We start from the raw sequence: 12,539 nt of genomic DNA on the forward strand, positions 1-12,539 counted from the left end.
TGTATTTTGGATTATGTTGCTGTGTTTTTTGATAGACTAGTGAAACTGAAGTATTCTCTGATGATGTAAATTGTTACGATTTTTTTGATATATATACTTACCCTTTACCAAAAAAAAAAAAAAAAAAAAAAAAAAAAAAAAAAAAAAAGATTGTGCGTTAACTATGTAAAAGTTGTAATTTAAATTGAAACCCATAATTTCAACTTAAATGTTGAAGTTCTCAATATAAAAACATGAGTTTTTAAGTTAAAACAACTAATTAAAGTTTAAAAGTATAAAATTTTAATTTTAAATCTGAAACTTCCATGATAAATTCCAAACCTGAGGTCGATTTCATCTTTAGTTTTAACTGATAAATGGGAGAAGAAAAAGGACTCAACAATGGTGATGAGAATGATAATCGTGAAGGTCGGGAGGATGTAGATTGCAAAACAGGTGGAGTAGGTGGCGGTTGTGAGGACGTTGACCGAAGGAACGACGGAGGAGGGGCGGTGGAGGAGAACGTTGATTGAAGCTGTGATTTTGGGCGTGGATTGCAAATTTGCAATGTCTGTGTGGTATGAATGAGAGAGGGTTTTCAATTTTTTATTTTCAATTTACTGAACCTTCTCTATTATTGGGCTATTTTGTTCTATTGGACCCGTCTTATGCTATGAAACGGTCTTATAGGAGAGTAGCTGAATAGAATACTAATATGTTTAGGTATATTAAGCATTCAAAAAGTCTTTCAAAACATTGTGTTTTCAATAAAAAAAACTTATTCTCTCAGTCCTAATAAATTGGTTACGTTTATTTATTTATAAAATTTGATGATGAATAAAAGTAAACAAATAATTGGGGCGGGGACGGAGCGAGTAACATATAAATACACCAAGTATTCAAGAGTCAAGACCAAGCAATTATGGGTGTCACCGGCCTTCAGACAACCCAAAAGGACCGTCGCACGGATGTTTCAAAAATCAAGACCCGTCAAACCATACTTGCCACAGAAGAATCGGGTCTAACTTGACTTAGTTAAACATGTGTAGACTAGCTAAGACAAGAGATCAACCTTACAAAAAATCAAGACCAAAGACCGACCCTGATGATTTCCGGTCTGATTCATATGAGACTTAACAATGTCTAGTTTACTGGGTCAGACCGAAATTTAAACACCGTTACGTAAAAAAAAAACAGTATAATAAGGAGTACACAATATAATAGATATAAATATTTATAGTCTAAACTCTATTGGAAGGACAAGTCCTCTATTTTTTACTAAGTTTATCCGGGTCTTACCCAGACTCAAATACTAGTCTTAAGGTTTGATGTTTTATTTTTAAGACTTAGGTCATGTTCTTTTGGACTGAAACAGATCTGATCTGAATTGAACTGAACTTATAGGATCTGAATCTAAACTGAACTTAACTTATAAGATCTGAACTGAACTGAACTTATAGGATCTGAACTAAACTTACAGGATCCGAATTTAAATTAACTTAAATTAATTTTATTATTATTATTATTATTTTCTTTTTTTTTGTTATGGAAGGATGCGCGCAGCTTTCATTAAAAGAAAAATAAAAGTTTACATGAAATTGGTGGGGAGCCGAGAGACAATCTGGGCTCCCACACCCTTAGCAATAGCAAAGCTAAGTCTAGTAAAAATGTAAGCGGCCACCCAAGCCCTCGCATCCTGAGATACCGAGAATTTCTGGATCCGCTTGAGCAAGGCACCAACATCCGAACCCAGCTCCCCAAGCGAAGAGAAAGAGAAAGGAAGGAAATCATAACCCGCTACCGCGCACAAATCCCCATACTTAGGACACTTTCGCTGAGCAGCATCAGCGACAATCCGGTCAGGCACAAAATCCGTCATCCCAGTCTGAGTCAAAGGAGAAGAACCTGTCAAGTCAACGCACACATCACGCCCCCGGTCCCAAGAATAAAGCAATAAATCCGCAGGACGAAGAGAGCCACCATGTCCATCAACCAAACCGATATCAACCTCTTTTCCCGCAGTAATACCAGATCTATAGCACATGTCGAAAGGAGTGTCCCGGACAAGGTTATGCTGATGTTTAACGCCCACAGTACCAGTACAAGAAACAGCGTGGTCCCCAAAAACATCCTCAGCAAAAACCCGAGAGTAAGCCGGACAGGGCCTAGATACCGTGAATAACGGAACACCCAGACGATACCCCAGCACACTACGGTAAGTCTTCCCGTTCATAGTCTGACCCAACCCCGAGATAGGAACCGCACGTAACCAATCAGTGGAGTGAGAACCCTGCTGAGACTGCCATAAAGCAAGCTGGCGTGGTGTCAAAGAGAAAACAGACTCTGAGGCAGCAGCAACCGTCGTGAAATAAATATCTGCCAATTTCTTCATAAGTTTGGGGGCAACAATTTCACTAGGGTTACCTAAAATACCAGATCATGTAGTCGCAGTAAACACCTGTGCGGCATCATCAAAAGCAGGGCCAGCAGCTACAATACCAGAAGGGCCGAGGAGCTTAGCTCAGAAACCAAACAGATCGCAAACGGACGCAATAAAAGCATAAAATAAAACATCTCCCGCCGCATAGACACCAAGCCCACCAAGCTGAAAAGGGAATGTAGCAAGGCGCCACTGCCAATCCCCAAAACCCGGCCCTGACGCGGTGACAATACGTTCCAAGCTAGAACGAAGAGCGGCATCAAAAGGAAGATGGACAAACCCAAAAACACTAGGGGAGCAAGTACGAAGTGAGAAGTAAAGCTTGGAAATACCAGTACAAGCTCGAAGAAGAAGCAACTCACATTGCGGGTCCTCAATCCTCGCAACCAAATCCATTAGCTCAATGGTCTTGGTTACTCTCTTCGCCACAATCCCACTGCTAAAATCAGAACAAGCACTGAGCCTTATATTATTATTATTATTATTATTATTATTATTACTATTATTATTATTATTAGACTAAATTAATTATTACAGCCTTATATAAACTACTTTTCAAAAATTACTACCTTATAAAAAAAAGTTCTAAACTTACTACCTTTTAAAGCACTAGTGCATATAACTTGCTACCATTTCCACTTTCCGGTCACTTAAAATGTCAAGTGACGAAAATAAACCTTCACGTGTGAAAGCAAGTTTTCAGTAAACACCCTTTCAGTTACCTTTACTTCTCTCTCCTCTCTTAACAATTCTTCTCTCTAATTTGTTCATTTTTATCAATCGATTCAATCCACTTAAAGCCATTGCGAAGCCATTCAAGAATGAACACTCAACTCCATTAATATTTCTTCTTCTCTTCCATTTGCAGTCTCAACTTTCATTCTTTATAATCTCAATGCAAGTTCACCTTTAAGCAATTCTTTTCTATCATAAATTCATTAGTGAGATCTCCTTGCCAATCACATTGAATACGATCAATCAAACGAAAATATTTGCATCCCTTTACCTTCTTGCTAGGGTTACATAATGTACAGGTCTCAAGTCATCAACCCTAATTTAATTATAAAACATCAAAATCCATTTTTAGTGAAGCTAAAGTAAGCAATTAAATCAACAAAAATAAACAATGAGGAGGACAACTAACTTTTCACTATGGTAGTAGTATGGTGGAAGAAAAAAAAACAAGCAGAGGAAGAAGATGGGTAAAAAATGGTAAAAATAAGAAAAAGAGAAGAGAGATGGGTAAAAGAAATAGAAATAGGAAGAGGGGTAATTTGGTCATAAATTTTAAGTTTTAGAGGGAAATTTCAATTATTGTCGGAATATTTCGTTTTAAGTGACCGGAAAGTAGTAATGGTAGCAAGTTATATGCACAGTGTTTTAAAAGGTAGTAAGTTTAGAACTTTTTTTATAAGGTAGTTATTTTTAAAAAGTGGTGTATATAAGGCTGTAATAATTAATTTATCCTTATTATTATTATTATTATGAGAATTTGTTATCAGCAAAATTATTATTTTATGTAATAATAACATTAAGATTTGGAATGAGACTAGACATAAGGATCTCAATAATCCCGAAAAAGACAAGTTAACTAGAATCAATTCTAGTAGGGAAGAAATCTGGTGGGAGAAACTTAAAAATGATTTCCTAAAGCTAAATTTTGACGATTCGAGAATAGAAGCCTAGAAGGCAATAAAGTTGCTTTAAGATATTGTATAAGAGATCATAATGGTAAAGTCCGTGTGTTAGGAGCAAAAAAGTGTGGATCTAATAGTATTCTTGTTGCGGAAGTTCTCGCTTTAAAAGAAGGTGTTTTAGCCGCTAAACAGTTAGGAATCTCAAAGTTAATTGTGGAGGGTGATAATTTATGTGTTATTTAACTCATTTCGTAGTACTTGGCAAATTCCTTGGGAAATCTCTAGTATTATCAAGGATGTGAAATTAGACCTTTATTTGTTCGATGGAGTGATAATTAAACATTGCTTTCGTAAAGCCAACAAGGTTGCTGGCTTCATGGCTGTCCAACTCTTTCGAGGTGGTTTGAAAGTTGGTGGATTCAACTTACTTCACTCAATCGAAAAGATGAGATAGATTGGTCCTACCCTATAGGATCAACCTAGTTTTTTTACTTAAAAATAAATAAATAAATATGAGAATTTGTGTTGAACTTATTATTAGTCAATTTAACGGGTACAAAATGGTTCCACACGTGAGTCCTGCTTCACTGCTTCCACAGTCCACAATATAACATTACACGTTCAATGTGTATAAAATCTGAAAAAAGTATGGAAAGTTGGATTTGGAGAGTCCTACATATCACTTACCGTATCCTTTCTACGCTCATGGCTCATCAGAATCTGTGTTTTCTAATAATCCTTATATATATACAGAGACTGTACACCTCACATTACCATTATTATTAACAACTGAAATTAAATCTCAGTTATACATTTAACACTTAATAATAATAATAATAATAATAATAATAATACAATTTTTGTGACATGTGTTCTTAAAGCACACGTTAATTATAAATGTTACTATACTAAATTACTAATACAACAATACAATATCACAAATGTGCGGGCTTGCCGGGCTCAAGTCGGATTATTTCGGGTTCTTATACAATATATATATAATCCTTATATATATACAGAGACTGTACACCTCACATTACCATTATTATTAACAATTGAAATTAAATCTCACTTATACATTTAACATCTAATAATCATAATAATAACAATAATACGATTTTTGTGACATGTGTTCTTAGAGCACACATTAATTATAAATGTTACTATACTAATACAACAATACAATGTATGTGCAAGTTAACTATCATTATCAAGTTATTTATGGTTAATAATCTGTTTGCAACAATAAACATATTCGGGTTGGGTTATACTGGGTCGGGGCAATTCGTGTTTCGAGCCAAGCTCAGATCTTGAGTTCAGAGGTCGGGTACGAATCGGGTCAATTTGTCAGGTCTAGACTCGTATACAAAAGTTATTGCATATTAATATGCCGAATATAAAAAAAATCATAAGATATTATCGCTAATTAATAATACTCCCTAATATTCAATGAATAATAATATAATTCCGTCCAAATTCAACAAACATCCCCCCTACTACTAAGAGAATAAAAATTCTCAAAAATTTTCCCTCCAAACTCCACCTACTTATATAAGGAAAGAAATAAAATTTTCCCATTAAGCTATAATCTTTTTCTTAAAGCATGACTTTTTTTATTAAATTATAAATTATAATTATATAATTTTTTAAAGGAGTATAAAATTATAAAATACAAAATCGTTAATTTTTCTTCGAAAATGACTTAATGCATAGTTAAACTATATAAAACAATAAAATAATATTATTAGCTACGTGAAAAAAACTCATTAATATAATTTAAGCAAAGTTATAAAATAAAATCATTAACTTTATTTAAAAAAAAATTCATGACATACTACATTTTTTTTCTCATATTAAAATACAATTAGGTGAAATATAAAAATTTGAAGGTATAAAATTTGGAATGAATCCTCCTATATACTAAGAGAATAAAACTCTCCAAAGTTTTCCTCCAAAAAGGTATCAAGCTAAATAAGAAAACAAAAATACTTCTTTCTTTAAATTATTATCATTTCATCAAAATATAACCTTTTAATCAAATAATAATATTTTCTTTGAAAATCTAAATTATAATATTTTAATTAAAGAAGATAAATTCACTATAATTTTATAAACTGTAAATTTCTAAATTTTTGTTATGTATTATTATATATGAGAGAATAACTTGACACATTTTTTATAAAACAAAATATTAAACTGATGTAATTAGCTTCATAACAAAAAAAATTAAAAAAATAATTAACATAACTTGAGAAAATTTATTATTTGTAATCATTAGTTTTATGTTAAAGAAAAAAATCATTAAACATATTTTATAACTTTACTAAATTCTCTTGATTAGTTCATAGTTCATTTTTTCTCATATCGAAATACGATGAGGTATATGAAAAATTAATAATGTATCAATTTAAAATATTTAAATAATAACTAAAAATAAAACCTCTATATATACCGCAAATGTGCGAGATTTATACTATTAAATACCAATAGTATAATTGTTACATTCTCTAATATTCCTATCTAAAAAACCGCGCATTTGCGCGAGATCTATACTAGTTACTAATTAAGTACATATATAACTCAACAAATTCTACATCATAATTCACACAAAACTCATTAATTTCCCCTTCAAATTCCCACTACTAAATTAAACACTGTAATAATTATTCTTAATAAAATCGCATTATTCATAATCTCATTAACTTAATTAATCCCAAAAGTTTCAATCTTTATTCAGTAATTAATCTGGGTTTTCAATAATTTTATGATTTACGATGAATTTAAGTGGAAGAAAGAGTAACATTGCATCATCAACATCACCATCTTCACAATCATGGTTTTCACATTTTTATGCATCGGCTCGCCGGAGTAAACCTCTTCAACCCGGTTCGGCCGGCACTTCTACGGATTCCGGTGACGGTTTGGTTAGGCGGTTGGGTTTATTTGAGCTGGTTCTTATTGGAATTGGAGCGTCTATTGGTGCTGGAATTTTTGTTGTTACTGGTACTGTTGCTCGTGATGCTGGCCCAGGTATTTTGTTTTTTTTCCTCAGATCTTGTGTGAGACGGTTTTACATAAATACCCTTATAAATGCGTGTTTTATAATATACTCTGGAAGTTTTTATTGTAAAAAGACCTTACAAGTGTGTGTTTTTTTTAAGAAATTATTATGTTTGAATTTTAGTTAATTCTGTTAGTGGATTAATGTTCGTTTTATAAATTCTGGAGTGTGGTTGTTCATTAGATAAATTTGATATGTGTTTTAATTTGCTGTCGAAATTGAGCTGAAACTTGCAAATGTGTTAGTGAGTGGTTATAACCGGATTTGAAGTTCACAAATTCTCATTTGTGACGGAAATTTTTCGTCAGAAGCTTGTGACCTTTCAGAAACTGCAAGTGGGAGAGCAAGTGGAGAAGCATGTAGGAGAGGGCTTGTGAGAGGTCACAAGCGTGTGACAGTCAGAAGCAAGACTTATTGTTTGAAGTTTGTGGGTCGAAAAATGTCAAATGGGGGCGAATTAATAATGCAATAAGGTAAATTAGAAAAAAAAATCGAAGAAGTGTACTAAAAATTTCAAGGTTTATGGGGCCATCGCCGATACTAGCCCCCCACTTCGTTCCTCTACTGGTTTTCCATTTTGGCACATCATCTCGTAAAATTAAAATGTCATAGTGAATTATATGGAGTTGTTGATGTGTTAAATACTTAAATGGTGAAGTGAGTGTGACCCAAAATTATGCACATTGCGGAACTAAAACGACTAAAGGAGTGATGTTCTTCATATGGAGTAGATGGTATGCTGTTTACCATGTTGATAAGGTAAATCTGAAACATTGTTTGTGTTCCTTAGCGTGAACTACGTTATGTTAGCAATATGGTCATTCGGGTTATGCTACTCTGAATGAAAATGTAAGTCTAGATGAAGCTCCATTACTCTTTCACAGAGCTTTTAAATAAGCATTTTGTGTTTATGAGTTGCGGGAAAGAGGACGTGCATAACAGTATCATAAATTTTTAATAGATGGCTTCACTGAAGCTTTTACTACGTATTACACGAGGAAAAGGATGAACAGGAGTTTGTAATTGTTGAGAGTTATTTTTATTCAAAACCAGAAGCTTATATAAATTTCACTTCAAATGCGCAGCTGTCACACTTTGCTTCATACTTGCGGGATTATCATGCATACTCAATGCTCTCTGCTATGCTGAGCTGGCATCTCGTTTTCCTGCTGTTGTGGGAGGAGCGTACTTGTACACTTACTCAGCCTTCAACGAGTTGACTGCGTTTTTGGTATTTGCTCAACTGATGCTCGACTACCATATCGGAGCAGCCAGCATTGCACGGAGTTTGGCTGGTTATGTAGTCGCTCTACTGGAACTATTCCCCGCTATCAAGGGACATATTCCTAGCTGGATAGGACATGGTGGCGAAAATTTTCTAGGAGTTTTCTCTATCAACGTGTTAGCACCGATCCTCTTATGCATACTCACACTAGTCTTATGTTGGGGTGTTGGAGAATCTTCAGCTGTAAACTCCTTTATGACTGTGACAAAGGTATAACGGCAAAAACTGGACCGAGTTGTTAAATTTCGAAACCTGACCATGACTGCCACCATTTAACGACCTAACCCACTACTAAACTAAGTAACATCTGCACCGTGTGTATTATTTTTTTGACAAAATATTTGGATATCCTGAACGCAGAGGTTTTAATGACATCATTCCATGCTCCATTATCGTTGCAGGTAGTCATTGTCCTTGTTGTAATAATTGCTGGTTCCTTTAAAGTCGAGGTATCAAATTGGAAACCTTTTGTCCCCAATGGTTTTGACACAGTTTTGACTGGAGCAACTGTAGTTTTCTTTGCTTATGTTGGATTTGATGCTGTTGCAAATTCGGCTGAAGAATCTAAAAGACCACAGGTAAAACACGTTCAAGATCTTACACGTACCCTTTAAATATTTCCGATTTTGCTCAAATATTGCACATAATACACATACAGCATTGATTATTACTTAATTCATTTCTCTTTGTTCTTAGAGGGATTTACCCTTGGGGATAATAGGAAGCCTTCTCATCTGCATAGCGCTATATATTGGGGTTTGCTTGGTGATCACGGGAATGGTTCCGTACAACCTTCTTGGTGAAGACGCTCCACTGGCTACAGCTTTCACATCAAAAGGCCTAAAATTTGTATCTGTTTTGATTAGTGTTGGTGCTGTTGCCGGGCTTACAACAACCTTGTTGGTTGGACTCTATGTTCAGGTGACTAGACGCCTTGTTGAATGATCTATGTTTCTTTCTTTCTGGTTTGCATGTTTTGTTAACTCGGTTATGGTTCTCATGGACAGTCTCGGTTATACTTGGGTCTTGGACGAGATGGCTTATTACCTCAAATATTTGCTAAAGTAAACTTGAAGAGACACACTCCAATGAATTCTCAGATCTGGGTGGGCTTTGTTGCTGCGGTCATGGCAGGGCTACTTAATGTACATGTGTTGTCTCATATTCTTTCAGTTGGTACACTGGTATGTGAGAATCCAATCTCAAATCTTATTATATTTGATGATCAAAATGCTGTAGGACGGTTTCATCACTAAACAGCCAATCAACAATTGAATATATAATCTGCACTTTTATTCTTGACAACTTAACTTTCATCATTACATAATACTCCTATCAACTGTGAAAACTAAATCGGATGTTACTTAATACTGTATACAAGTTTTTTTTTTTGAGCTACTTCCTTTCTACGCCGGTGCCGTATGATAGGACCTTTTCAAAGGAGAGACAATGTTTGATGATTATGATATCAGGACTTTATCAGGCTCTGAATTTTATCCTTGTGTTTCAGACAGGTTATTCTGTTGTGTCAGCATGTGTATTATCCCTCCGTTTTAAGGAGAAATCTGAAAATCAAGCTTCAGGTAGACGACTGTCGCGATGGGCAGAAGGTATTATTTGGCTGGTTGTATTGGCTTGCTGTGGTTTTACCGCTGGTGCAGTGTATCGTTTTGATGATTCCTACTTATTCCTGATCATACCACTGGTCATAGCTCTAATTGGATTAGCGGCTCTTTATTCACGTCAAGTAAGCTTTTTCAACTGTTCTTATTTCTTTCGTCTTGCATCAATAAGATTGTTTCCACTTTCAGCAGTTGCGGTCAACATAGCTCTCATATTCCTTATTATCGAACTCTCTTACGTTCTCCAATTTGATTTCAAGTGTAACAAAGCCCTCTATCTCCTCTGGGAGGGGGTATAACCTTGCCCATTATTATTTTTTGCCTTATTGCTATCATTGTAAAAAGACACTGTTACCCTTTACCTTCAACCAATGTATGCCTTTCTATGGTACGTTTCCTAGAACACGCCCCTAAACCCTAGTGAGGGGACACTTCTTTTTTGCATATCAGATCAGCCACAACATTACCACAGTGCCTCAATAGCTCCCTTCTGTAGTTCTGTAGTGTAGTCCTGCGTGAAAAACACAAAGAGACTCTTTCGCAAGACCCATAATGAAAATTGTATCGTAAATTGCATCGACAGTTGGGTACTGCACTATGCAAGAAGCATAGATATTCGACTTCTGCTTTGTTCGATCATTTTCCAAAGCTGAAGAACAATGGGTCTTTGGCATCATGGAAACATTTTCTTTTGCCTAATCCGGAAAAAAAAAAAATTATTGCTGAAACCAATCAGTGATGAAGCTTTGTACATCTTGATCACCTCCACATGCTACCGACAAGTTTCAGATATGGGGTCTTATTGCTTCAAATAGCAGCGTTTTGGTTGTTTGTAGTTCCAAGTTTTTCACAACTAAAAGAGCAAATTGCATGAAACGATTTTAGAGAAGAGTATAATTTGAATTTACAATTCGTATTAATAGTTTTAACAAAATGTTTCCTTTGTCTGAATTATACACTTCAGACATATACAGGTACTGCTCCCCAAGGGTTTTCTTGTCCAGGAGTCCCTTTCTTGCCGGCCATATGCATATTTTTCAACATGTTCTTGTTTGCTCAGGTCTGTTCCATGCTTCTCCATTATTTTATCCTGAACAAATCATTTTCGGCCTTTTACGGACTACAGGTTCAATAACCTTGTAATATGTGCTGTATTGATATTATTCCATTGGTTTGTAGCTACATTATGAAGCATGGGTGAGATTTGTGGTAGTTAGCATCCTCACACTCGGAATATATGCTTTCTACGGTCAGTATCATGCGAAACCTGCTTCAGAGGAAACCATTATCTACCATAGGACACTGCCAGACAGTCCACACGCAAGGTAATCGTCGTGAAACTGCTAAACTCGAGTGAGACGGTCTTATATGTGAGACCAAGCATATAAGCCTGTAATTAAATGAAGACTGTATAAGGATTCTGGTTGGTCGCACGTCTCAGAAAAGACTCATTGCTGTTGCAAAGCCTGCACCAAATGTGGAGAAGGCGCTCGTCGTCAGTACGTAGTTGTAGATCCTTGTAATGAAATAGTCTATCTTTGATTTAAGTATTTATTCTTTTCCCGGGCCTAGAAATCCCAAGTTTATGGATCCGGCGTTGGGGATTTGCGAGCAAGGAATCGATGCTCTGTATTTAAACAAGATATACTAGTTCTTTTAACATTAATATTCGTATTGAAAATTACTTTTATAAGATTACATTTTAATCGATATTTTTGTGTTCTCAGTGTATGAGAAATCGAAAATGGAATGTTGTGTTTCTGTTTTGCCTTAGGCTGAACAGGAAAACAAAATGTACCTACATACTGTCAATTGCAGTAGAAGTCTGACAATATTTACATTTCTTAGCAACGACAGCAACATTACCCCCAATGCCTCAAGGGATCCCGCAAACATTTAGCTGAAAATGCTCACAAAATCGATTAAAAATCATGAACACACCATCATTTTTACAAGCATTTATACTGAAACATGAAACCAGTCAACAACAACAACCAGCATCAGTACATTCCTGCATAATTGAGCATTTGCAGTATCACCTATTTATCTTCAAGTTTGATACAAGGACTTCTTTTGTGGAACTTGACGCCTACTTGAGTCGCCTCTCGTAGTTACTTTCTCAATCCGAATTTGTTCCTTGAACTTAGCAATGAACTCATCAGCCTTCTTATCAATCTCACTGTCAGGGTCGTCTTCTTTAACATCGCACAAAACACCAGCTTTACTATTTGACCCTTCTTTCGAGCTCACCCCAACGATAATAGAAGTTCCTCCTCCCCCTTGCTTCTCTCTTTTACGACCATTGGAGCTCGTTCTCTTCTCACTTATTCCAATTTTTATAACCACCATCCCGGAATTCTCTTCTTTTTTCTGATCAGACTGAGCATTCTGATTAGTTATCATCGGAGCAACTTCTCGCGGTCTGATTGTTCTTACAGATTTCCCTTTCAATGCAGCTTTACTCAAAGTTGGTCTTACATCCAAACTCAAACAACCACACTTTCCTGCTTTTCCA

General features: G+C 35.4%; 1 protein-coding gene across 1 annotated transcript; it reads left to right on the top strand.

Annotated features, from left to right (window-relative positions):
* The first annotated feature begins 6,618 nt into the window (after nt 1-6,618).
* On the top strand, nt 6,619-11,734 carry LOC141596513 (cationic amino acid transporter 9, chloroplastic-like). Its single transcript, XM_074416707.1, has 8 exons — nt 6,619-7,086; nt 8,203-8,612; nt 8,804-8,980; nt 9,099-9,323; nt 9,410-9,586; nt 9,913-10,149; nt 10,989-11,084; nt 11,204-11,734. Exons 1-8 carry the CDS (start codon nt 6,831-6,833, stop codon nt 11,351-11,353), a joined length of 1,728 nt encoding a protein of 575 aa, XP_074272808.1. The 5' UTR covers nt 6,619-6,830; the 3' UTR covers nt 11,354-11,734.
* Nucleotides 11,735-12,539: the final 805 nt, after the last annotated feature.

Source organism: Silene latifolia, chromosome 8, assembly GCF_048544455.1.
Source record: "Silene latifolia isolate original U9 population chromosome 8, ASM4854445v1, whole genome shotgun sequence".
Classification (NCBI taxonomy): domain Eukaryota; kingdom Viridiplantae; phylum Streptophyta; class Magnoliopsida; order Caryophyllales; family Caryophyllaceae; genus Silene; species Silene latifolia.

Excerpts from the sequence above, each read along its gene's own strand:
- LOC141596513 (XM_074416707.1), top strand. The coding sequence starts at position 6,831 with ATGAATTTAAGTGGAAGAAAGAGTAACATTGCATCATCAACATCACCA. Across the intron at positions 8,981-9,098 it reads AAGAATCTAAAAGACCACAG|AGGGATTTACCCTTGGGGAT; the intron begins GTAAAACACGTT and ends CTTTGTTCTTAG. Across the intron at positions 9,587-9,912 it reads TTCTTTCAGTTGGTACACTG|ACAGGTTATTCTGTTGTGTC; the intron begins GTATGTGAGAAT and ends CTTGTGTTTCAG.